The 27497-nt window shown below is 41.6% G+C and overlaps 1 protein-coding gene across 1 annotated transcript; it reads left to right on the forward strand.

Annotated features, from left to right (window-relative positions):
• Positions 1-956: 956 nt before the first annotated feature.
• TXLNB (taxilin beta) lies at positions 957-27497 on the forward strand. Its single transcript, XM_009084949.1, has 9 exons — positions 957-1344; positions 3229-3320; positions 6902-7072; positions 13349-13543; positions 15182-15301; positions 20068-20142; positions 24311-24403; positions 25488-25583; positions 26685-27497. Exons 1-9 carry the CDS (start codon positions 957-959, stop codon positions 27495-27497), a joined length of 2043 nt encoding a protein of 680 aa, XP_009083197.1.

A 27497-nucleotide genomic window follows, 5' to 3' on the forward strand; every position in this document is an offset into this window, starting at 1 on the left:
CTGGCAACACCTTGCAGGAGCTGGGAGCAGGTGCCTGGGATGCTTTTGCTGACATCCTCATTGCCAGGTCCTGGCTAAGTTGGAGCAGGCTCTCAAGGAACACAGGTACAATGGGTCTCTGTATTTTCCTGGCTGAGTGCAGCTGCTAAAAGACATGAGAAAACAAAAGCTTCCCTTTGCAAACTGGGAATAAATTAGCTGAAATTGGCCCCAGAAAACACCACGGACTATCAAACTATGTTATGTCTGGTTGGTTTTATTTCACTGTGATTTATTTTGTGCTTTGTATTTTGTACTTTGTCAAACAAGCTGACAGCAGCATGCAGCAAGTACAAGAGAAGGGTGGATAGGAGCTGTTTATCTTATTCTTTGCTGTTATTGTGACAGTACCAACCCAGGTCTCTTGTAGATCTAGCATCATGCTGGGCTTTCCAAGGGCACAGCACAATTTTCAGTGCAGCAGTTTCATTTAAAATATTCTTTGTGATTATTGACTTAAGATGTGCCAACAGAGGAGAAATAGGAAATGAAACTGATGCAGCTCTGAAGTAAGATGCCCATATTGGTAGCCAGCATTGCAGGTAAATAGATCAAGAAAAATAAACATGTGACAAATAGCATGTTAAGGGAGAAAAATTACATCAATGACTCAGGTGTCATTTCATGTGTCATCGCTGGCAATGGGAATAGGAGGGTTTGATTTTTAAGTGTTAGATTTGCGTAGGCTTTTCTCTTGGAAAATATGTCATTTACTTTTCTCCTTGCAGGCAAATCACCTTGGTTATTTATTTAAGTGTGATACATTTATCAAGCCATAGCCATTGGATGAGCTGCCATCCCAAATTTCACACAAAATCACTCACATGCTGACCAAGCTTTGGGAACGGTTTGATAACTAATTCTGTGTGCTTTTAAATTAACCCTCCATTTGTTTGCTGTCAGGTACTGCACCAAGCATGGAGAATGACCCCTCTCCCACCTCACCTGGGCAGGACATCCAGGGGCAGAGTGGGGACAAACCTGCCCCTGCTCCAGGCCCCATGGAGCAGCCGAGAGCCTGGCCCGAAGCAGCCATGTGTGACATCTCGGAGGAGTTGAGTCGGCAGCTGGAGGACATCATTAAAACCTATGGGTCTGCCATGAGCCTGATGGAGAAGGAAAGTGCTGCTACAGGAACTGACAAGCCTGAGAAGGGAGAGCCAGGTAACTTGGAGGATGCAGAGTATGAAGATGCAAATGAGGAGAGTGAGAAAGAGAAGCTGGCTCCTGGGGATGCTTCCAGAGCAAAGGAGCCCAGCGGCAGCAAGGAGCAAAAGCTGGAGAAGAAAATCCTGAAAGGACTAGGCAAGTATTTACATACTTACACAGCCCTTCTGCAAACACAAGTAAGAACTCCCTGGCTGTTACTCTTTCTCATGCTAAGTTTCTATCGTGAATGATAGGGATCTCCAGTTACAACTGAAAATTATGGTGACCATTACAACTTTTCTCTAATTGATAATTATTTTTGGCATTACCCAACATAAGGTGGTATTGGTCCTATTAAAAAGACAAAAACTTAGGATTGTATCGGACAAATCTGATGCACTCTAACTGGTTAGCCAAAGCATTCTGTCCAATGACACACTGCACAAAGTAACTTCTTAGACAAAGGAAAGGCCAGACTCTTGTTCGTACCTCAGTACATTTTTTCATTTCCTCAGGTCACAACAGTGAGTAATGGTGCTACTATGTAGCATGGGAACCTGCAGAACAAATTCACTGTCATACCCAGGTTATTTTTCATTTAGCAAACCTCTGGATTCATCATGGACTCTATGAAATAAGCCAATACGTTTCTTCTCTCAACGCACACTGCTTAGAGAACACCTCAGCCCTGGCAGGGCTGTTAGCTGAGCTAGAAAGAAGTCTCAGTGAGATTTTGTATAGCAAGTCCTTTCTGCTGGGCAGCCGCTAGAGAGCAATGTAGTTACATTCCAATCTAATAAACGTAATTTGTTTCCCTTTCTACATTTAGCTCAGGCAAATTTTCAAGCCTCTCCTCTGCATGAGAACCCAAACCCAACTGCAGACTAAGCCTAGAGAGAAATCATGGCAAGGGACTAAGCATAGGACAGAGCATGGATTTTTTCCTCCCGATTCTTTGGGAGAATGAGTGTTCCTCAGTTTCTATTGCCTTGACTTTGGTGCAGTTATTAGTACCTCACCAAGATCTGTGAAAACTCTACCAACACACAGTTCTCCAGCTGCACTTGCAACAGATTTGACACCAGGATTTGATTTTAGCTCTCTTCAACTTATTTATAATGATGCTGTAGAGAGGACTTAATGTGAAATAATGGATTTTCTCCACAGACAGTACTTGAGGTATGAAACTTGAAGCAGAAAAATCCAGCCTAAAGCAGAAAGCAAATTTTGTCTCACAGCCTTAGCAAAGAGGGGCACTTGGAAAAATACATCCAAGCCCCTGGCAGCACAGCCAGCCTTATCTGTAGGGACCCCAGGAACACTTTGTATTTGATGAGCAATCAGTGTTCAAGCTCCAGCTCATACTCGGGGCTGAAATGAATACCAAGAGGTGTCAGAGGAGAAGCAATACCTAAATGGGTATGCAGTGATTTAACTATGCACACTCAGATTGTTTTAGACTGTCTCTGGCATACATGCTCTCTTCACCAATTCAGGGAGCTGATTTACACTGGCATAATGTAGCCAGCCCAGACTTGGCTGGCAGTACCTACCACTCTGTTTCCATCCACACTATAACTAACTTGATCGTCCTTATACCTTGTGCAGGTTGAGCAGCAAAGGAGCTGAGTACACCAGCTTTTATCTGCTTTCACCTGCAAAAAGATCTGTTTCTGGACCTTCAGGGTCAAGGCCCTTTCTGTCCTATTTCAGCCAAATGTGACATGTATGTGACCTAGTCATGTTGCAAAACCATCAAATGAAAATCAGATTACACAGGACAAAAGCGTTTCACATACAATGCTTTTGCTGCAAGAGAACACGTTATTGAGATCTGAAATGGAGGAAAATTCTACCATCTTTATTCTTATGGGGAGAGGAAAAAACCCCTGAAGTTCATAGCAAAAATTTTCCTTTCCTTCCAAAATGCCTCATTTCTTCCTGAGTTTTTACAGATCAATGCATCAAATAACGAATTTCATAATAGTACATCAACTACAAACTACCTCTACCATCAAATCTCTTTCTTCTATTTTGAAGGGAAAGAAGGCACCCTACTGATGCAAAGCTTGAATAAGCTGAGTACTCCAGAAGAGAAGCTGGACCTGTTGTTTAAGAAGTATGCTGAGCTGGTTAGTACAGCATTGGCTCTTTTCTGTGCAAACTGTCTATACAGGAAGGTATAAAAAATATATGCCATGCAGCACAGTCAAATCTCGTGTAGTAGTAGCGTCTGTCCTGTTAAGTGAATCCCAAAATAATTGTCATGGTCAAATAACTATGGGTGAGGAGGAAAAAAGTCAAAAGAGAGGAAAACAAGCTGGACTTTGGGACAAGAAATTGATGAGATGGAATATTTGTACTTAAAGGCAAATCTACTAAATAGACCCACACTGGGGACTTGTATCTAGGCTCCTGCCTTCACCTTCTGCAAGGAGTTTTGCATGCCTCTGAATGTGGGTATTGCTTTAAATTATGTATTGGTGATTTCATCAAAATGAAAATAATATAGGGCTTAGTATAAAATATTAGGAAACAGATAATAGACAACTAAGGCTAATTGTGAGAGAAACCACAACACAGTAAAATGAAGAGTCAAAGCCCATGCCACCATAATGTCAGCCCTGTAACAATGCCACCTACCCAACTCTGTTCTTTCCACATTTCAGATGAGTTATTTTCAGATGAAATTTTTTCCTCTAAGTAGTCAAAGGACTGTATGAGCATACACTGTGGAAATCTTACAAATGAAAAAGCAGCAGCATTTTACAGTTTGTGGAGTGCTGAAAAATATGCCAAGCAGAACATTGACTTTGTAATTGGTTTTATGTACAGATGTGTCCATGTATCATCATAATGTGAAGTTTAGCTTTCCTTTTTTTCCTATAAAATCTTCTGATTTCATAAACTGGGCTCAGGCTGTTCATGGTTTAGCTCATGCTGACAGGAACTTCACGCTCACAGATTAACTGAAATAGACCTTCCTCTGTAAAGTACTCTCCACTGCATTCAAACAGCATTGGAGCACTGTATAAAACAGGGGCCATATTACCAGTAACCCATGCAGGAGAAAGGTGCTAAAACAAGATTACTGAGCATTTGTTTCTGACATACTGTGCAATGTCACTAAAATAAATCATTTAAAAAGTACAACTAAAAGCTTGTTGGGCAAAGCCAATCACTGCTCACTCAGCATGGCTGAGGGGTGTAGTGTGATTAATAGCTTGTCAGCAGCTGGCTGCAGTAGTTACTGCTGTCCCTGCTCCTTCTTGTCCATCCCCATCACACACTTTGGGTCGCTTCTTGCTTTTGCTGAGTTGTTTTCCAGCCAGATCATCTCCCTGGTCTGGTGAGCCATGTGGTGACACAAACACTTGCTGCAGCACAGCTTACTGGAAGGTGCAGCCGTGTGTCAGACTGAGCTGGGTGCTGGCAGTGGCTTCACCTGCTTTAGGCAGTGCTGGGGCTGGCTGTGGCTTAAGAGGTTCCTGGTGCTTGGGAACCCAATGCAGCATCAACCCTTTCCCACATCCACTCATATGTTATTTACCTGCCAGCACATGCTCTGGCATATTCTGTAGTGACTGTGGGTACACAGTGGAAGGCATCAGGGAAGAGCATGGGCTGGTAAAGGAAGAGGTCTCACAAGTACTGAGTGCAAGAACTATATGCTAGTAAATAAATATTAGTGTTGTCATTGTCTGCGGTAGATCAAGATTAAACTTTTTCCTAAATTGACTGCTTACTTCTCTAGGCCAGCATTCCAAAATCATAATTGCTTCTATTTGCAGTTAATTTTAGCCTATTAATTATTCTTTATTATTATCAATTAAATATTAATTAATTATTCTTTAACATTTTTCATTAGCAGCCCTTTTGCCATTCCTATTTATCTGTGAATTCCCTTTTTCAAAGCAAAAGTAACACCATATCTTAGACATGCCTGAGAACTTTGAGATACAAGTTTCTGGTGCAAGTCATTTCAATGAAGAAAAAAAAAAAAAAGAGAGAGAAAAATATGCTTGAAAGACTTCTCATGTCATGATAAAGACATATTTTATTCAAATCCCCCTATCTCAAGCACAGTTTGAGTGAATCACATGAAATTTGGTTAATCAGTATACACTAAGCACAGGCTGCACATGCAAAATGAGTATTTTTTATGTTTTGCAAAGTAAAGGGGACAGGGCCAAAATCAAGCTTAAAAGGAAAACAAATTTCAGCCTTAATTACAGAAAGACTTTTTTTTCCCTAGAAAAAATTATTATTTTAGCTGATGCAGCTTGATTAAATGCAAAAGCCCCAATTCTGATCTGTGGGGGTAAAAATGCACAATGCACTTGCTGAAAGTTGGACATAAACTGCAAATATACTCCAACCTGCTGAATGTGGCATGGTTAGCTGTGAATTGATTAATAATACACAGACCTCTCTACTGTAAGCATAAATTAGGGAACACCTGTAGGAAACAGATCCTCAGGCAGAGAAAGTGTAAGATATGATGCTCGTCGACTGTCTTGTTTGAGCTGCACATCATTCCCCTGTGCTCACAGACTTTCCCAGTCATACTGGGGTTAATAATTAATACTAGTGGTACCATATTATTAGATAATGTAGTATTAATAGCAGCTGTTATTAAGGTTTGCATATTACAGCTAATGTGCTACTGTTTTTTCAATCAGAAAACATCTGGACTTCAGAAATTCTTGCAATGTATTCACACACAGTAACGCAGTGAGGAGGGCTGTTGTGTGCTGGAATGTGAGATGAAATAATTAAAAGCTTCAGAGGTGAAATGCTTCTTTGACCTGACTGTTAAGGTGTTAATGCACAGTACAGGAAATCTTTTCAAAACAGCCCGTAATAGGCATGTGTCAGAAGAAATGACCAGAGTGTGTGGGGACTGCTATTAGCAATTCTGTTGCTGGTCCTCATTCCCCCCACCAGCCCTCTAGGGAAGGTAGGAGCCATGCACTTGCAGGAACAGCAAGTTCCCAAGTGAACATCAGGGACTGTCCATGTTTTCTTCAGTAATTATATGGAGATAAAGAACCCAAAAGAGGTTGGATTCCCTATACTCCACCCCCATTCATGACATGGCCTCCCGAAACACAAATGATAGACACTCCCATGTGCTCCTGTGAGCAAGAGGAGCCTGGCAAGAGGAGGTGTCCACACATCATTTTGGGAAACTCTTCCCTGAAGAGAATTCTCCTCCATCAGCATCAAAGCCCCCACACAGACAGCATCTCTGGCCTCCAGGATCAATTTGCTGTTTTTTTCCAGCAGGTTCCTAGGTGTTTAGGAAGCTGCTTCTTATTCAGAAAACTGTAAAATAGAATGAGCCACTACTGTGTTATTTCATGATCTGGAGAAACCTCACCACATAAAGCACTACTGAATGCTCTAGTTGCTAATGACAAAACAAAAACCTAACAATGTCCTTCAGGGAAACTCAAACCAAAGAAAGAAAGGCTGAAATGGTGTGACAAGAGTGTTATGTTCACCTAGTCACACTACAGCACACTTGGAACTGTTGCGGTGAACAGGCTTGGGAATCTCACCAGGTCCTTCTGTCCTCTCCCCTTAGCACTGATAAATACAAAACATTTCCTAAGAGGTTAAGAAAGTGTGAAGACTTTCTCCAAACCAAAAGATCTAATTTTGTTTTCTGCCCCTCTTTTTTTCATTTTAATCCCTGTTTCCTGCCCAGCTGGAAGAACATCGTGCTGAGCAGAAAAAGCTGAAATACCTACAGAAGAGACAGGCCCAGATCACCAAGGAGAAGGACCAGCTGCAGAGTGAGCACAGCCGAGCCATTCTCGCCCGCAGCAAGCTCGAAAGCCTGTGCAGGGAGCTCCAGAGGCACAACAAAAACCTCAAGGTGAGTGGAGGCCTTATCGAGGTACCCAGCAGTGTAGGGGAAGAAGATGCTGATACCTTTCCATCTTCTCTAGTACCAAATCAAAGAGATGTTTGCATCTGCATGTGCAATATATAATTATATATATACTCTAGTCTTGAGGTCCATTTACACCAAGACCATTTACTTCTCATTTGGAAATATCCAAGCACTTTTGAACATTGGGTTTGCCACACTACCTGTAAGCCCTAATTGCATGATCAGGAAGCTGAGCACAGAGAAAAGCAGTGGTGCTAACAGAACAGACCAGGTCCCCGAGACTGCCAATGTGAATGCATGTGCATGGACAGAAAAACAGGAGCTCCAGCTTTGTCTCAGTGGACTCACAGAGGCTGGTGGGTGTTCTCATGTAATCTGAGCACTTGGGCTTTTTCAAGCGTTTTGTGAGGGTCAGTCAATCAGGACTCATGCCTCAAGACATCAAATGTCAAGACAGGAAGAATGCCAACATTATTTGTGGCAGTCATTTGGATTACAAGAATCAGTTCAAAGAAGAATTTTTCAGGAGTGTCAAAAGGCTGGAATCTATATGTCATGTCTGCCTATTGCTTGGTGCATCACGCCATTTAAATGTGAAATTTATAATATGATTATGCTTCTTGAAAAATAATGTAGGTTCAAGAAGTATATTTCTGTTGTGCTCATCCTTTTTTTTTCTGAGTACATATTAGTGATGGTGGTGGTATTATTATACAAAAAGCCTCTGCTTTGATCTATTCAAACCCCTTCTTTATGGGGATATAGTTATGTATAGAATTACACATATGAATCATCAGGAGCAAGAATTCCACCTGATATAATCTCTATTAACTGTAATGGATTTTCATTCATTTCCACCAGCTCAGGAGTGGGCCTTCAGGGTCTAGCTCTGACTGTCATTGTACACTGGTAAGAATACAGCTGGGAGGGGGAATGGTCACACATAAAAGCAGTTTAACAGATAGGGAAATTAGAAGCAAAAATTTTATGTGCTCAGTTATAGTAGCGCAGAAGTCGTAGTGAAAAATTAAATTTGTGTCTGTTATTTGTACCAGACCTGAGCTATACCTTCTACATTGATCCACACTTGACCATCTGTGGGCAAAATCTTTCAGCAGAAATACAAGTCAGTTTTAAAGTGAACTAAGAGTACAGTGTACAGTGCTTTGCATAGCCTTAACTGAGATTTCTCAACAAATCGCATCAGTGGAAGAAATCAGTGGAGACTAGCATATAGAAAAAAACTTATTCTATTTGGAAAACAGATTTGGAACAAATTTTATTGAATTCCTCACACAATTTCCCAGCTACTTTATGCTTATTAATCTCACTACTAGAGAGCATGATTTTTCCTTTCTCTTCGTATGTAAACACTTCACTACACATTTCATCTTTAGATTTGGGAAAGTCTATTTCCAACATCTTTCTATTTATTGGACTGTTTTATTTCTGACTAGGTTCTCTAAATAAACCTATCAATTTCAGACTCAGTTCTGATTTTATCCTGTACCTATGCCAGGTGAGCCAGGAAAGGTACCTGAGCTGATCTGGGAGCAGGAAGATGTGTTCAAATTTTGGTTACTTCTTTCTAAGAATTTGGAGATCTTTTTAGAAACCCAGAACACTATCTTTCCCCTGGTCCCTGTGCTTTCAGTGTAGAAAAACCAAAGATAAATAAGACAGTAATAAGACACTTGCAAATGAATGAGAATTAAATTAATAAACAAAGTCATTCATTGTCTTTATCCAGTTTTGTCTCTCTAGGAATTTTAGCATAGTTCTTGGAATATTTGCCTTTAAGCTTTAGCTCCTGGAGATCTGTGAATCTCCAGAAACTCATGTTCTATTTATTTAAATGAGTGCAAGTTTCTTTTGCCTTATGACTGTACTGAGACGGCCCAAACCAGGAAAACCCATCAAATGTTATTTCTTAAATCTCATGCTTAAGTAGTTTTATTTTGGTTTTGGCAGGGCAGAGAAGCTGATTCATAATTTTTTAGCACTTAGGATCAGCATTTCTGATTAAGTTCCAAATCATGGAAAATAAAAACCATAGGAGATTGCATCATTTCAATAGCAAAGGTCTGCCCAGATCATGAACCTCCTCTGATTTACCATGTGGTACATTATATGCACATCACGTCATGTAAATGTCATTTTCACTCATCTGGTGTGTGGAATTCCCATTAACTGGAGATCCGTGCAGCCAAGTGGTGATGAATATGCAATGCAGAACTGCATTGAAAATCCACAGGGCAGATCAGAGAAGAAAAATTTCTGGTAGTATTGGATACCAGCCTCAAATTCTCACTTACATACAGACCAGCTATTCTGATTATTTCCTTACAGTTACACAGATGTTTAATTCTCCCTCCAAGAAAAGCAGAATAAATGTTCATGAAATAGCAGAATGTGTTCCCACTGCAGTAGAGAGTAGCTCTGCTAAGACCAACAGCAACTCATTTCTCTGCATGGAGTTCATGTTCTGCCAATTATCTGACAGTTTGCTAGCTACTTAACATCTTGTAGTGACAAGAACATCTCAGGTCCCTTGTCCTTCCTGCCACCAGGCATTAAGCAATAACTTTCATACAAATGTCACAAAAGTCAACAGCTTCGATTATGGGCTCAGCTCCAAATTGGCTCAGAACGTGGTGCCTGGGAATGAAGTGTTCATTGAATAAAGGATTCCACAATCATATCGTCTTGGCTGCTATGACTTCAGCAGACCAACAGTCTTCTTGAGCTGCCTCAGAGAGGCACAAGGACAATTCCAGAGACACCCACGCTCTTCTGTTTGCAAATTATCTCACGTTACTGTGCTAAATACCAAGCTACAAAATATCCTTGTCTGAATTTTACAAAGCTTTATTCAATGCATTTTTTAGCAGAAAACATGAGAGCAAAAGCAGCATTGCAGCAGTACACAAGAATAACATTGAAAAGGTAGACATGGAGTGCAAAGATTAAGAAAGGACAGAGAAAAGGGAGCAATAGTTTATGGCTGGACTTCAGTTTTCCACAAACAGAAGTCTAAAAAGAATTTATGATGCTTTATTTTTCTCACTAAAATTGAACACTTGATTAAAAACTATCAAAATAATGAGCACAGAGTAAAGCAGCTGGCAAGGCCAAGCACTGTATGCATGTTGGGATTAACCATGATGATGCTGAGAAGTCACCATCCCAAATACCCTCTGCTCCTCCCCCTACAACCGAGCAAGCCAGGAGTTCGGGTCTCCACAGCTACTTCAGCTACAACAGTAGTAGCACAAAACAGTAATCAGTCTTCAAGACTTCAGTTTGGGAGAAAACTTCAGGATTTTGCTTTACACTGTGATGTCTTGAAATGGGAAACACTGAGAAACATATTGGAAAAACATGCATTTTCTCAGGTGTAAGCAGAGCTGCAGCTGTAGCCTTGTGATCACAAAACCTGGGTGATGATGATTTGGGATTTGCCAGGCTCTTCCTGCCCAGGTGATGTGTGCTGGCCCCATAGCCCTGGCACAGAGCTGGGAGGCACGCAGGGCTCTGCTGCTGGCACCATGGGCATCCAGCCCTCTCCCTGGCTGCAGATGCAGCCTCAGCTATGGGCTAGTCAAAGCTCAGGTTTAAAGCAGACGCCTCCAAAGTTCCATCACCATTCCCAGAGTATTATCAGTAGCACCTAGAAGGCTGTGAGATTGAAGCCTCTGGTAGTGTTGCAGCCAGCTCCACGCATGGGAGAGCACTGAGCATGGAGGCTTTTGGTCCTTGGCACAGGGAAGAGGTAATCCCTGACAGTCTCCATGCAGTGCCATAGCCACACAGTTGTCCTGCTCAGCCAGCTCCTCTTACTCACACCCAGCCTTCATTTATGACTGGGATATCAAAGATGTGACAAATGAGGGACTCTGAGGAGCTCTCCAGGACACACACACCAGCCTCCCTCCCCAAGCAAATATCCTCCTCAAATATATTTTTCACCTGAGCAGAAGAGAAATACTGAGAATACAGAGTGACCTGTGAATACTGTGTCCTGTAACTAAATGCTTGCTGGCTCAGTGTCTTTAACCATGAATCTTTGTATTGTCTCTGTGCTCTGTGTTGTATAATTATTCTACCTCAGAAGAGCAGAAAACAAGATCCTCTGAGTAACAGATGCACAGAGGGTTAGGTTTTCTATATTTGCATGATTGCTATTCTCAGGATGTCTCATTTCACCTTGTAGCTGAACTGTTTGGTGTGACATATGCACAATCTGCCTTTTTTTTTGTTTTACATTCATCTGGATTTATTACCCCAGAGAGCTTTCAATCACGGCAGTGACATGTTATAACACTATCTGGTCCACTGAAACAATGAAGTATTTTTGAGCAAGGGTGTATTGAAGCCATAGAAACAGGACTCCAGACATGCAAGTTCAATTTCTCACTCTGACTTCTGGAATTGACAGCACCTGGTCACTCTTCTCCCTACTCTGGGCTGCACATATATAATGGAGAAATAAGGCGCATGAGGAGTTTTTTGAACAGTTTATTAGAGGTAAAATGGAGTTCTGACTCGACCAAAACTGTCTAGAAATTCAAGTTAAATTTGGCAAAGTTTCAAACAAAAAATAAGGATGACATTGTTTGTAAACATCCCCTTTCAAAAGAAAGTTAAATGTTTCCTTTTGGGAATGCTAAAAGAGTAGATTTAAAACACCTTCTGTGCAGCATTTTTAATTCTACTTTGGAACAGCATTCTTCTACTAAAAGGATTTAAATACAAAGTAACTACAAACGGAACACAGCTCAACTGTTGGTCAACAAAACATTTCAAAATCATTCTCATCAATAAAAAAATAATTTGAGAGCTTCTTTTTCATCTTGCTGCAAATTCTCCATGTGTTCCATTTCCAACCCAGGTACTGAACCAGGACCCCACCCCCAAGTCATTTGCCCAGATCCACCTGAAATTCTTTCTTCCTCTTAAGAGGAAGAGTCCTTCTGGGTTCACACTCTGTTTTACTCTGAATACACATGTGTTCTTGTGCAACCTGCAGAGCACAGCAAGGCTTCACAGTGCTTTCATGTCTCCAGTGCTTTTCTCCTGCTATCCAAGACACTGTCATCTCTATCATTCCCTGCTCAGCAAAAGGACAACACATGCCCAACCCTGAACAGCAGTTGTCCTAGATCAGGCTGGTGTTGTGCATGCTAAGTAGATATTGGGTCATTTGGTATTCATCTTACTGTAAGAGTAGGGCCTGAATCAACACCTTTTATGTCACATTTATGATACAAACTCAACCTTATTAGAGTCAGTTAAGGCTTTATAGAAAGTATCCATATGCAGTGTTATCAGAGATTTTTATGTAAATGACTATGCTAGTTGAAACCTTATTAGAGTATGCCCTTTGCATGCTGTAGAGCGGGCTCTTAACTTGGTCCTGGCATGATTTGTAACTACAGCAGATATGGTCCTAGCCACTCTAGATCAGGATTACATTCCCCAGAAGGGCAGATTGTCCTGGAAACAAATGAGTATAGAATAAAAATAGTCCATATTTCAGGATCCAAAGCAATGAAACCAGATTCTTTCTGCATTGTCTTTTGCATAAACAAATCAAACCCAAGATTTCAATAATAGGTAAAAAAATATTCTGATTCTGTTGTTTGATTCTGTAAGAAACAGCCCACGAGCTTTCCTTGATTCCACTGGCTAATAAATTGTGCAAATGTTCATGTCAGTTACAAAGTTAGGGAAGGAAAATTGAGGAATTGGAATGGATTTTTCAACCAGTGATGGATTTCTCTTAAAAATTAAAATCCCAAAGGCCATAAATTTGATATGAAGATTCCTAGTTAAAAGGAGGCATTTTGAAGGGTGATTTTTGTAATTCAATCAAAGAGAATTTTGATAAAAGAGCTTTTGACTGCTTCCACTAAATATTTTCTTCCAAAGCAAAAGCTGTGCTGCAGTATCAGGAATCAAGACATGCATGTATGTCCTCTCCTTCAGGCTTGCTTTGATCTGAAGCTCTGTTCTACATCCATCTTTATAAATGCAAATTCTTAGTTCCCTAATTTTTTCAAGGCCACTGTGTAATTTGCTCTGTAAATTTAAAATCATGCCTAATGCTGGAGCAGATGAAAGCATGAAAATCTCCAAAGAGGAATGCAAACACATATAATCCTTCAAAGAGAAGCCTTATGCTACTCTGAAACAGTATCTTTCTGGAGCTGCTTATTATACCTCTTACTTACTGTGTTCTCTCCAATTTAACAACAGGAGGAAACAATTCAGCGGGCACGGGAGGAAGATGAGAAGAGGAAAGAAATAACTAATCACTTCCAGGGCACACTGAGTGAAATCCAGGCTCAGATTGAGCAGCAAAGTGAGAGGAACATGAAGCTCTGCCAGGAGAACACAGAGCTGGCAGAGAAGCTGAAGAGCATCATCGACCAGTACGAGCTGCGGGAAGAGGTGAGAGCAATGCCCCTGCTGCTGGCAGGGACAGGCTGCCCTGGGGAGAGTAGAAAGCAATGCCAGCAGCCTCTCCTCCTACCATACTTTGCCCTCTGAGCAGGACCGTGCCTGCAGCAAGCTCTCCGGACTCTGTGGGCGCAGGTTTGCGTGGGACACCACACTGCCCGGGACACCCACAGCAGCACTGCCACTGCAGGGAGAGGCTGAGCAGACCCAAGCAGCAAGGGGTGCCAGCTGCCTGCTGCCAGCTGCCTGCTAAGCTGTCCCAGCCCCCCCCAGCTCCCCCAAATCCCCAGGGACCTCCCCCAGTGCCCCTTTCCTCCTTCACACCAAGCTCCCACCGAGCATGTCCCAGCTCCTATTTTTTTGGACAGCCTGTTCTGCTGGTGACATCAAATATATTTTGTTCCTTTCAGAAACAGGTTGCTGAGAAGGGTTCTGATGTAAATGCTTTGACTCTTCCCCAAAAGCAGAAAATTAAGACGACAGCTAAAGGCCCTTTGAATTGGAATAGATTCTTTTTTTGTGCTGGCACAATTCTCACCATAAGATCTAGAAGATAATAGACAGATGGGAAATTATTCTTTCTGCAAACATTGGAATTGGTCAGAAAATTCTGACACAAAAAAAACCCCTCCAGTAAAATCCCAAACTAACATTTTTTTTTAATGACAAATGCTAACAAATATCACAAAGGGTCTTTTTATTGTTTCTAAATATGTTTACTGTGAGCCTCAGTGCAATCAGACAAAATTATCATACTGAATAAAACATAAGTAATCTGTTTTTACAATCTGGAATGGCTGATACAATACCTGCATTTCCAAATCTCTTGAATCATGTATGAAGTCTTATGCTGAATGAAGGAAATGTACATTCCTGTTTTATGCTGAATGAATGAAAATGTACAGTCCTGTCTTGTGGTTTCTATAGGAAGAAAATATAAACCACAGGGACACACTCATAATATTTGCTCCTATGAATTTTATCTAAATTAATTAAGAGTGAAGAGGGCTATCAGCAACATTTACCTCCCGAAGGTCACAATAGAGCCAGATATTTTACAGGCTAGAAGAGGCTTCTGGTTCATCTGGTCTGATCTTCAGTTCCCCACTGACAGACTTTCACACAGGCCCTCCAAGCCCACATTGAGCATGTGTGGCCAGAGCAAAGGGGATGTACTGGGCTTGTGTTTACATAGAGAATGGCACATGCTCCCAGGTACTGCAGGGGCAATGTGTCTTTATACATTTATCCATACAGTGGCTTAGATCCACTGGCCATTTAACAAAAAGAGTGTATCAATGAGCAATTATCTGATCTTCAGTTATATTGGATTATACTGATGACTTTATATGTAGACCATGCAACTGGCAAAGATGATAAGGCTTTTTTCTTCTCCTACAATAAATCAAAATTGATAACATAAACTGGTTTCCCTTCCCATGCAAATTCTGGCACAATTTGTTCTTATCAGTGCTGTATTTTTTTATTAATTGCAATAGGTTGGGTGTCTTCCTGTTTTGCAATATTTTTGTCTTATGAGTGTTCCAGTAAGTAGCTGTACATGCACGAGCATGAAGGTCTATGTAGATAACTAAGCCTGCGCGTTCAACAGAATTTATTTTCTTACAGCACCTTGATAAAATATTTAAGCACAGAGAACTTCAACAGAAACTGGTGGATGCCAAGTTGGAACAGTCTCAGGAAATGATGAAGGAAGCTGAGGAGCGACATCAGAAAGAAAAGGAATATGTACCTATCCTTCTAATCTGTCTGTCTTTTATCTAACTTCAGGCCAAAACAAGCTCTGCATGCTATTTCATTAACATATTGGCTCTTCAGGTCCAATCTGGGATACAGTAGCAGAGAAGTTTTATAGCCACCATCAGGGCTTGATGCAAAGGAACAGTCTCTGAAAGGCTGCTTCCATTGGCATTTACAGTTTTAGAAGCAAACTGCAGAGGGGTAGGTTAGAGCACAGGCTGCTCAAGATAACTCACTGTTATTATGTAGTTGATTCATTGTGATGTTGGGTCAGGTGATGCCATTAGATTTCAAACAGTTCTGGTATTTGATACTCCATCTCCTCACATGATAAATGTGCATATCTAAACAATCAGAGAGGAGTATAAGAACACGGGATGAAAATGAGATGGCTAGAGGCTGCTATTCCCCCAACCTCAGAGCCTCCTCAGGCATCTTCCTGTGGGTCCAGTTTTGCTAGTGGAGGAGTCCACAGGAGCCACTTGGTGTGACTGAGTCTCCCCTTTTCTGTTCCCCTCCCTACATTGGTCTGGTAGTGCTTCTTTCAATCAGGAAGGGTGTGGATCCAGTTACCAGCCTTGTCTGCTCTTCCTCCCTATCTAGAGGAGGGGACATTTCTAGCAGGGGTACAGAGAACCCAGAGGGACCAGAGAAGAGCAGGTCCAGGAGGAATGTCCCCCATAGGTACAGCTGGGATGGAAGGACGACACTCCTCTATCTGTGGTCTCACAAATTTTGTGACTCAATCAGACTGAAATTAATTTACTCAGGCTGCCTGGTATTTTCACAGCAATCCTCACATCTACAAAGGACTGGAGTTCAACACTGACACATGGTCCCTCTTCTCAGCGGTGGCAGCAGCTGAGAATACTCAGGGGAAGCAACAGGCTCATCAGCTGGAAGAAAGCTCTAGTTTTCACCAGTCCTCCAGCTAACTCAGGAGCGTCATGAGAGAGCTTTAAATAGAGGACATTTATCCCCTCCCCATTTATGGAAACAGATGTATTAGAACAAGCACAGCTAATGGGCATCTTAAAATATGGATGGAAATGTGAGGCTCTAAGCACAAGGATTTCCAAGAAATCACTTAAAATGACAAAGCAAATATGGGTTTACTTTACTGCTATTGCTGGGAGTTTTGCAACTGAGTACCTGATTTCAGATATTGGGGGGAAAAAAACCCATCAAAACTTCAAAACAGAATATGTAAAAGACCAGGCATTGGCTCTGTGGAAGACTGACATATAGCCTTGCATCAATGAACTTTATTGCTGTGCCTCACAGAATATGAGATTTTGGGCTACTTGTTGCCTGTGTTTGGCCCTGTTCCTAGCCAAAACTTCTTTGTATTTGTTATCCAGAACTGGTATGGAGAGTTTTGGTTTTTTCATTTCTTTTAAAGCAGTGAAAGTCATCACTGCCTACAGCTGGGAGAGGATGATTTTCATTCTGTGTTTGAGTATGACTAGCACCTATGAAATAACAGGTTTGAAGCTACAAAACCTTTAAGCAGTGGGTGTATAATGGCATGCACATTGTACAAAAAATATTTTTCACACTGTCCAAATTAATGCTTAAAAACACTGTCTTTGAGGTAGGCTGGCGATACATGGCTAACATCACCTCAGAGGAAGGTAGATTTAGCTTAAGAACTTAAGTGACAGGCCCAAAGCCATGCAATGAGTCAAGGAACAATTAAGCATGTCATGATTCATCACAGGTAGCCCAGCACCCAGAGAGCTGGCCTACACTTGGCTCCCACCTCAATCTGAGCTCTTAGTCCCACCTACCCAGCTATTGTGCTAGTGTCTGTGGGAGTAATGTATATACATGTATGTATGACATCGAGGTGTTTTTGATAGAGTTCTCTCACTGAGCTGTAACTCTTTCCAAGCTCAGTAATGCGCAAAGACAGAACGGCTCTCAGAACCTTTCTCTCTATAGCATTTTCTACATCCCTGTGCATGACTTTTGCTGCAGGATTTTGAAAATGTTCTTAAATTAAACTTATTGTATTCTTTTATCTATTTGATTACTCTTTGAAGGCTCACTTTGATGTCTTCCTAGGCAGTTCTTCCATGGAGGAATCTTACCCCTATACAAAACTTCTCTACCTCAAACAAGGAGAGATGTCCCCTCCTGCACCCTCTGTACATCTCAATAGTCAGATCATCTCATTGCTTGCACATTTCACTCTACATGTGCATCAAAGAATGCAATTCCCTATATAAGCAGCAATGGTTCATACAGTGTGGCTTCCACAAAGGGCCAACTTGACCTAAGGGTGCAATTTTACTATCATCCTGTAACTTAACTGGTCAGCACTACTTGGCCTTCCTCTCCATCCCATACATTTTTAGCACTTGGAATACAAACTTTGATGTGCAATTAATTGCCATTTACAGTAACTGTGGTTTTCAAATATATGACTGCAAGGTATTGATCAGATTTCTACATAATTGGAACTTACAGAGTCTGGCAGCAAAAAGGGAAAGTTAATTTTCACTAAGCCAGTCCCTGGATGCATGTAATGAAATGAGAACTGGTCTTTTTAGTGCTGAACATGATGTGACTGTCTGAGCCTCCAGCAGCTATCATAGCTCTAATAATATAGTGTAACATCACCACACTTCACTCAAGTGCTGCTTTGTAAACACCACATGCAATATTTATTCCTTTCTTTTTACTTCAGCCTCCTTGTTACCACTTCATAGCCTATTAATAAATGTATCAGTTCTTCTGATTTGTTTTCTCCCAGCTTGGTGTTTGCAGATGACCTCAGGTTGCATAAGAATGCATGCTAATTTGAGCAAGCCTCTCTGTGGCTTGCTTCCATTACAGAAGAGTTTGTTAACTCTTGGATTTTTAAGGGCTGCAGAAGCTATGTGGGTCAATAAGAGAGAAGGATTTCAGTAACAGGCAAAAGAAGCAACTTTTCTTTGCCTTTTCTGTCCATCTGTTATGCTGTGGCAGAAGACGTGGCTCAGGAGGTGGGACCTTTTCTTTATTCCATTCACACTGGGTATGAAGGTGACCCAAGCTGAGATTAAAGCAGTAGAGATAAAAGCCCAGTTCTTGGAAGTAATGACTGGCCTAGAGACTGAGTGACTCTGTAGGTTTTCAAAGCACTTTTCATTAAATCGTTCAAACCAGATACCCTACAATTCCTAAAAAACCCTAAACAAGTAGATATCAAAGAAAGGTGAAACTTAAAAATCCATATTTCATCCAAACTTTAAAAAAAATTATTTTTTTGTTTGTGTAAAACATACCCTCTCCCAAGGAAATAAATGAATGAACTGAGGCTCATCTAACCCAGGCCTACCTATACCATCTCTTTTTACTGGCTATGACACAACTTATTTGAAATTTTAGCCAAGAATTTGACTTATCTCCATTGAAACAAACAACAAATTAAGTTCTCAAAGTATATATTAAAAGGCAGGTAAAAACCAAATAGAACATGGCATTTCTTCATACAATGCATACTTGAGCTGTAAAACATACTTGTCCAGAAAATTGTGGATGGCAAAAACTTAGTGGGTCCAAATCAAAAGGCCAAAAGTATTTTTCTAGGCAAAAAGTCTAATTCAGATAGTCTCTGTGCCACAAACATCTGGAGGCAGTCAGCATTTTAGGGGACATCCTCAGCTCTTCTGCCAGGTGGTATTCAAGCAGTTTGCATGTGCTATTTCCAATAAAAAGGTTAGAAAAAAAGTTTTAACTAGGGATCAAATATATTTGCTGCATGTGGTTCTACTCACCTTACACTTCCAGTATAAGAGTAGGATTACTGATTTACACAGTCCTTTTATTTTTAATATATTTTCAGAGTCCAACTGTGCTATTTTAAATAGTACAATTTAATCCAACAGAGCAAAGTCCTGTGGTAAACTAACTTCTTTATATCTCATTTCTCAAGCTATCATTAGCATTCTTATTTCTAAAATACATTTCACCAGTAAAACACTTTATAAGTGTTTGGTAGGCAACAGGCACATTTCTTTAACACTTCAGTAAATGTTTCCTGCTTTCAGATTAAATCAATTGCTAAAATATTACTACACACATTGAAAGTGCTGATTCAGAACTGTAGCCGGGAAAAGTCTCTGTACACCTCATTCCTACAATTCATTCAGCCTCATCTGACCCTACATCTGCTCTATCTGCAGCCTGGGCTGTCTCCTTGATCTAAGTGAGACATTTATCAGCCTGAGCTGGGATTCTCCACTTGTCAATGCAAATAGACCCCAAAGATAACAGACACCAGTAAGTGTATGACACTTAGACTATGCACTTCCTTTCTGAAAGCTCTCAGATTTTCAGAGCATATCTGACTGTGACCATACCCCTAAGCTAAGTCCTGAGTATTAATGCGAAAGGAAGTTTGGCATTCACTGGAGAGCAGGAATTTGGACAGAGCTGTGCTGAAATGAAAGTTCCTGAAAGCACTGTAACCATTCTCTAGAAGTCTGGTGAAGAAATGGTTAAATACCACTCTTTTTAGAACCCACTATACTGCACATTTAATTCCAAGTAGGTTTTGAACTCCTATTCAAATATGCCTTTGGAAATCAAATGGCCTGTCCCATACCTCAGGATAATACTAAATATTGTGTCTTGCCTAACTCCTCTAACTACATTCAACTGAATGTCACAGTACCAGTGGCAGAAGCACAGATAGCCAGAGGATGAGGACTTTCAACTGATAATCTAGGGACCTAACAATTTTCTCTCTGTTGTCCAAAACACAGCTCCTGAACCAAGCTGCAGAATGGAAGCTCCAGGCCAAAATGTTAAAGGAGCAAGAGACTGTCCTGCAGGCACAGGTGATTTAGGAGAGGTGATTGCATGGTGTGCCTTTGTTTCACAGTTTTTAACCCATGAGGCATGTTCCAGGTAAAGTATCCAAACTACTTTCTATGTATTCCTTCTAGCCTCATTCTACATCCCCTAGACTATTGCAAAGGAAACAGGTTATTTTCAAGCCAACTGTAAGGTAATGCCTATACTGCAAATCATACTGTGATGTGTGGGTTGTTTAGTCTGGAGAAGAGAAGGCCCTGGGGAAACCTTACTGAGTTTTTTCAATATTTAAAAGGGGCTACACACATACCATGAAACATGTTCACCAAACTGGAGCTGATGTGCCCATGTGCTTTTCTGGACTGGGGTGTGAAGGCATCATTTTCATTAACGTTAGCAGGAATTCTGTTTACTAAGAGCTTATACAAAGGGTTCTCTAGGATTTAGTTGTAATTTGAAATTTTCAGTAAAATAAAATTTCTTGATAAAATTGCACCAGGAGTCAGGCTGGAGTGAAAGGCAGTAAACCCAGAAAACAGAGAGTATATACGACACTTTGAGAGTAGTAATCAGCTTTAAATACGAGTGAGAACACTACATGACATGCTGGACTTTCACATCAAAAAGAGGCGGTATTGGTAGATTTTCCTAAACTTACAGAAACAGTCATGTAGATTTATCTTGTCTGACCTGTCTGTGAGAAAGATTCCCCCCTAGCAGAACCTTGAGGGGGTGGTGTCAGTTCTTCAGCCCCTCTGCAGCTGCCCATCTCCTCACCCATCAGACAGCTCCCTCCTAGCCCTTGCTCACAGTTAATGGTACCAGTAAGTTGTTCCAGCTTTGCCCTTGCACATGTTTGAATTGCTACCTGTTGAGCTGTCAAGAAGTGCTAGTGTCAAACTGATAACCTGGAAACATGCTAAAAGGGGTTTGGTCCTTCACATGTTTTTTCAAAGACTAAAATAAGCTGGTAGCACACCGAAGAACTTCATATAAACTACTGCCGACACCAGTTTGACAGGTTCTGCAATCAAACCTCAAAGGCCTCCAGTTGGGTCTGCCCCAACTGCAAACCTGCTCCAAATTTTCTCAGGGTGGTTTTAATTAAACCCTTATGTTCAACCTGAAAATTTTTTTCTATGCAGGCAGACCTCTGTAGTCAGTTTAATGCAACTGGAGGTATTGATAAGAGCTAAATATATTAAGCTTACATTTGAAACAGCGAAATTGTTTTTGGAAAAATCCAGTCAAGTCTGCAAAGACATTGATAATATATGTGCCCCTTGCAGATTTGTGTGGATAAAAATTAATTCACTTGCTGAAATGCAACATGCAGTTAAGTGTGCTGCTCAAGTGTGAGAGCTCTGTCACTTACACATCAGCATCCATTTGGAATTACTGGGAATAATAACATTGTTAGTATCATTGTTATTATTATTTCCAGTATGGTAGCACTGAAGGGCCTCCCTCATGGCCCACATGCCTTTCTGCATGGTGCTGTGCAAGTGCAAAACAGAAAGAGCATAAGGATCTCCTTGATGCAAACAACACAAAACAACAAATAGATATTATGTCCCATCCCTGGAAATGTTCCAGGCCAGGCTGGATGGGACTTTGAGCAACCTGATCTAGTGGAAGGTGTCCCTGTCCATGGCAGGGGGATTTGGAACCGATGGTCTTTAAGGTCCCTTCCAAACCAAGACTTTTTATGATTAACAGAGGAACAGCTGCATAGAATTCTGAGAAGACATTGGTCAGTGAGATAGGCAGAAGCTATAATATAACCCTCACAGTGAGATTGCATTCCATTTTAGAGGAGGTGATGAACATGCACTGCTTCCTTGAGCCGGAAGGAACTGGAGGCATCATCTTCATGCCAGCCTGTCTCTGGGTGGCACAGTGTGCCTGAGACAGTCAAATCTGACATTCTAGATGGTGATGGGGATCTGGCACCAGCTGAGGGGGTACACCTAAACCATGGTTGTGCTTCCTAGGATGCTGCATGCCCCCACTCCCCAAAGCCTTGCACTCAGAATAGCACTGCGCCTGCTCTACCCACCCATGCTGTCAGAGCACTGGATGAGTGGTGGGAAGCCACAAAGGAGTCTTTGTCTGCCCGACCAAGGAGCACAAGTGCATGCTCCTAGTGAGGAACAGCTCTCACAGCCTGTTCCCAGCCACTATGAAAACATTCATTTATTATTCAAATTTAAATTGCAGAAGCTATTCTTGATGCTATGGAGCTGCTTAGGTCCCCATCTGAGGTCAGAGCTCACCCTGTTCAAATGTGAAAGGCTTTTAATCTAATTAAACGATAGGCAAAAATTGGAAGGGAAAAGCAGAGACAGAATTGAGGTGAACTTTTTAAAGATAACAGCTCTGGGCTAGGAGCCCCAGTTTGCTGACTCCCACTCCTGCTCCCTCATCTGGCTTTGGGATGCTCAGGCATTTCACCTTAGAGCTATGACATGTATTCCAAATGTCTCACGTGGTATCAGTGTCCCACTTAGGCTGTGGCACTCTGGCTGCTAAAACAAATCCCTCTGAGTTTCTATTTATGCCTAGGTTAGAGCTCTGGCTACAGCCTTGTATGAATACACACATGCCAGCTCCATGTCAGCTAGCTCTGATATTGGCGCCAGAGAGCTCTGCATGGATTAACCTCCCCTGCCTTCACCCAGTTTGATGGGGAAGGGCTTCAGCCAGTGCCCCATTCACAGCCACAGAAACCCTAACTACCCAGATTAAATTTAGCTGGGACACATCCACAGTACACAGCTTTTATGGCTATGACAAGTGGCATCATAACTAGCCTGAATGAACATGATACATAATATAACCGTACCTGATTTCAAAATCAGAATTAAACCCATCCCACTATTAGCAACATTTTCTAAATCTTCTTTATTTCAGTAACTGCAGAGTAGTAACAGGGGAGGGGGTGAGTAAGCTGGCAGTGCACAATAGAAAAGCTTCTAGCTAATCATTTAGCCAGTTCCCTGCCAGTGTGGAATGAGCAGCCAGTCTCCACCCAGAGATCAGAATACTGTGGGCTGCTCTTGAACCTCCCATTGCTCTGCATCCACCCTGCTTCAGCCACTGCATGTTGCACCAAATTTTTCTAATGAGAGCTCTCATTCTGGACCTATGAAATGTCTCATCACCTAAACACTGCTCCGGCATGAGAAGGAAGTGAATGAGTTTCCACTGGTCTTCTTTTCCAAAGAGCAGATAACTATGTTTTCTCTAGATAGCATCCTGCATGATTTTGGGGCTTTGAAAGTGCTTTTCTACCTAGAAAACAAAAAAAAACCAAAACAAAACAAAAAAAAAAAACCAAAACAGAAAAGGCAGAAAACAATTAGAGAAAAAAATAACCTCAGAGCTTTAGGACTTTTGTTCTCCCCAAAACATCCAATGATTTTAGATATTACAAATATGTATTCCTGATAAAATACAGCCACAGATGAACTTTCACATGGCTGCCAGGTATAAACTGGCAGCAAAATATGGAGCCCTATAGTCTGAAATGCTGGCATATTGCAACTGATCTTTCTTCCGCTCTGCTTCATGAAGTGAAGGGAAACTGGCAGGAGACACTGGCTGGGGATTACTTTCTCTGCCTTTGCTGGCCTTGCCCACAGCTGTAGTCCACACCCAGGCTACAAAACTGAGCTGACAAAGTGCCCTCTCAGCTTGCCTAAGCCATGGTGCAGGGATACAGCTTGAAGGAATCCAGTGCAGAATCACAGCGATGTGAAACAGAAGGGGTGGGCTTTGCTTAGTGGTGGGGGATGGGCCAGGGAGCAAGCCCAGGGAAATGTTTTCAGATGTCTCTATGCCGAGGGAATTATTTTGCTTCTGGGCACCCTGTGTAGAGACACCATAGCTGAAACATTCAGGAGAACAGGGCATCCTATTGGGAAAGACTTCCCAAGTCTTCTAAAAATCACTTGCCTGGGTCTCTCTATTCTTACTCAGTTTGCCTTTCTGCAATAGAGGAACCATTATAGTTTGCAGCCGTAAAAAGATGCATAGAGCTTCTCTTCCCTGATGTTTGTGCTTCATGGGCTCCAAACAGAAGTTAATTTCTACATCCAAACACAATATTTACTTTATTATCTTCTACCAAAGTAGAAGTTCACTGTCCTGGAGACTCTGAAATTTACTTTTTTTTCTCTGTTAATGCAGATCACTCTCTACTCTGAAAGATTTGAAGAATTTCAGAAAACATTGACCAAAAGCAATGAAGTGTTTGCCACATTCAAACAGGAGATGGAAAAAGTGAGTAGCATCCCATGCCTCAGCTCTGTAATTGGTACTTTCCTTTTTATTTTGATATTTCTCATTGCAATAATTGTATCTGAAATATGGCCATCTCTGCACATGTTGAAGAATAATCTCATCAACATTCAAAAAAAGGTTTGTGGCACACTCAGCCACAACTGACAGCAGCTTTGATTTCAGCACTGCAAGCTGAAGATTTCAATCTCCTTTTCAGTTAAAACTGAAACTGCCTGGAAGAATAAACTTTTTACCTAAAATCTAGCATGGTGGTTGGGTACAAATCTCTAAGAGATACCAGAGGGGGAGTCTGCAGCCACATTTGTCACACCATGTCTCCAGGAGTGCCCAGAACTTCTTGGGTGACTGACACTAGTACAGAGAGTTTGACACAGACTACATATTCTCCCACTGGAGTGAACAGGCAGAGCTGAAGCCTATGCATAACTTTCCACCATGTGGAACAGCCCAAAGGACTGTTTCCTTGCACCTGCGTTGCTTATTTCCCATAATGAATGGGAGTTAAAAATGAAACACACATATGTTTTACTTGCTTTTGTAATTTAAACAATGATCTGCTTTGCCACCAGGGCCCAAAATCCTCATGCCCTGTTCCAAGCAGCCTCTAGTCATTCTTCACAGAGAGTTATGTCTGCAGAAAACCAAAGGGCAAGTGGTGTGTTTTGGAGGTAGTATAAAGGTGACTAATCCAGAAGGAACTTCCTTGGCATTGCTAGCTAAGGAGATGCAAGCTCTTCTTTAAATTTCCAGCAATCTAACACTGTGGTCTGGTAAAGAGACAAACAGAATGATTTGCCATTTCTTTGCCTTTTGTTTTTATGATAATTTGTATGCTGGAAGTTGGCTATAATCAACTGGTCCTACTTCAGGACTGTAGACTAGGGACTGAAAGTCCTATGGCAGCTACTTAAAACGAAATATAAATTATTGCTTAGCACAGACACTACAGCTGCTGGTAGCAGCGTTACGAGTGCAGGCAAAGACTTGAATAAAAGGGCTGCCCTAATTTAATCTGCAGCATGGGATTTCTGTTGTGATTCAGCTTTTCTTCCTGCTTCCACAGATGACAAAGAAAATGAAGAAGCTGGAAAAGGATACTGCTACATGGAAATCCAGGTTTGAGAACTGTAATAGAGCATTACTGGACATGATCGAAGAGGTGAGCAGTCTTTCTGGTCTCAAGATGCATCCTTTTCCCCACATAACGATTTAACTAGTAGATAAGATAACCTGAAACTGCCAGAAGTCAATGAAAAATTTGTTCTTGAATCTAAGGGTCTTTTTTTTCAAGCTACCTTGATAATTAGATGTCTTTATAGAAAAAGACAATCCCAAGTGCTAGGGCTTTTAGATTCTGTAAACATTCACTACGTCCATGAGAAACTGAATTATGTAACTGTGAATTTTAAGTGCTCTAAAAATGGGTGATTGTTAATGCTCTCCAATAGAAGCAAATTGGCATTAGTTCACTTCATGCTACTTTCTTTCTGCATAAAAGCATCCACCCAGGGAATTAATGTGCTCTAGCTAATGAACTTTAAATTCATGCCTTTCATTAACTTCCTGTGTAGGCAAACTCTAAGAGTCAAAAGCAAGTACTGTGTCTCACCATAGTTTCAAACGTGCTCTCCCAGGGACATTGCAAAGGAAGTTCATAAGCATGTTGGAACTCATTCAAATAAGATAAGAGGCTGCCTGAAGTTTCACCCCAAACTTACGCTGAACTTGGACCAGGTCTTCCTGGTTAGCTTTGTAGCTCTGTGCTATTGCTATTTCTGTTTCTATGGATTTCTGTATCTCTTGTTTCCTCGCTGGGTGTAGAAGCAGAAAATGTTCCAATTCAGGCTGCTCTCACAGAACCCAGATGCAAAATAAACAAAAATTATAATGCAGCTTGTTTTCCTCCAATTTCATGCCCATACCAATCAAAAGTCCAGGCAGGCTTTGGGATGTTTCTCTGTATGGGCAACCGCTGTGTTTTTACATCTCTAAGATCATTTGCAGGCATTTCTTGAAATATTTTTGAGTGAAATTGAGCTGAATATGTATGGAGAATGCTAATACACTGCAGTAACAGGAATGAAATTCCTCTTGAATCTTTGGTCCAAAAAACCGTCGTTATTGTAGAGTAGTTGCTGAAAGCCAACTACCTGGCAGTGTCCTGCTTAGATCTCAAATTGTTTTCTAATTGCCAGTTCCACTAATGAATTGCATGCACCCAAACTGAGTCTGCACTTTTGTCTGATATCTTTGCCCACAGAAAGCCATGAGGTCCAAGGAATATGAGTGCTTTGTGCTGAAAATCCAGAGGCTAGAGAACCTTTGCCGTGCTCTGCAGGAAGAGAGGAATGAATTGTACAAAAAAATAAAGCAAGCACAGTTCCCAGAAGAGGTGAATGGAAATGGCATCTTAGAAGAAGAAGAAGAAGAAGAAGAAGAACAAAATGCTGTTGATATGAACCCCTCCTCCTCTGAGCAGGCGAGCACTGAGCTGCATGAGAGTGACAAGAGCATGCTGAAGGAGCTCGCTGAAGCTTTCAGGGTATCCCAGAAGGCAGAGAATTCCCTCCCAAGCAACAGCAGCAATCCAGAGACCTGTGACACTCAAACATGTAGTGCCACTCTGGTGCCAGAACTCCCTTCTCCTCTCACCCCACAGTCAGCGGGTGGGAACTGCTGTGAGCAGCCCAGCATAAGCACACCAATGCCCACTGAACACACGCCAGCACCCACTGAAAATATGACAACGCCCACTCAGAATGTGCCAAAGCCCACCAAAAGCATGCCCACACTTCCAGAAAGGATGCCAATATGCACAGAAAGTGTGCCAATACCTCCCGAGAGTGTGCCAGTACCCACTGGGAATATGTCAAAACCCATGGAAAATATGCCAGCAAGGCCCGAAAACATGCCAACACCCACACAAAACATGCCTGCTCCCCTTGGGAATATGCCAGTGCCCACGAAAAGTCCACCAAAAGCTGCAGAGCCTGTGGATGATCCGGGAGAGCAGTCTGTCCGAAGCCAGTCCACAGAGCAAACAAGGGACGCAGACATGGAAACAGTGAATTGA

The sequence above is a fragment of the Acanthisitta chloris genome, unplaced genomic scaffold, assembly GCF_000695815.1.
Source record: "Acanthisitta chloris isolate BGI_N310 unplaced genomic scaffold, ASM69581v1 scaffold23141, whole genome shotgun sequence".
In the NCBI taxonomy this organism is placed as follows: Eukaryota; Metazoa; Chordata; class Aves; order Passeriformes; family Acanthisittidae; genus Acanthisitta; species Acanthisitta chloris.

Bases quoted from the DNA above. Each gene is read 5' to 3' on its own strand.
- TXLNB (XM_009084949.1), top strand. From the start codon at position 957: ATGGAGAATGACCCCTCTCCCACCTCACCTGGGCAGGACATCCAGGGG. The intron at 7,073-13,348 runs GTGAGTGGAGGC...ATTTAACAACAG, and splicing joins GGCACAACAAAAACCTCAAG to GAGGAAACAATTCAGCGGGC. The intron at 13,544-15,181 runs GTGAGAGCAATG...ATTTTCTTACAG, and splicing joins AGTACGAGCTGCGGGAAGAG to CACCTTGATAAAATATTTAA.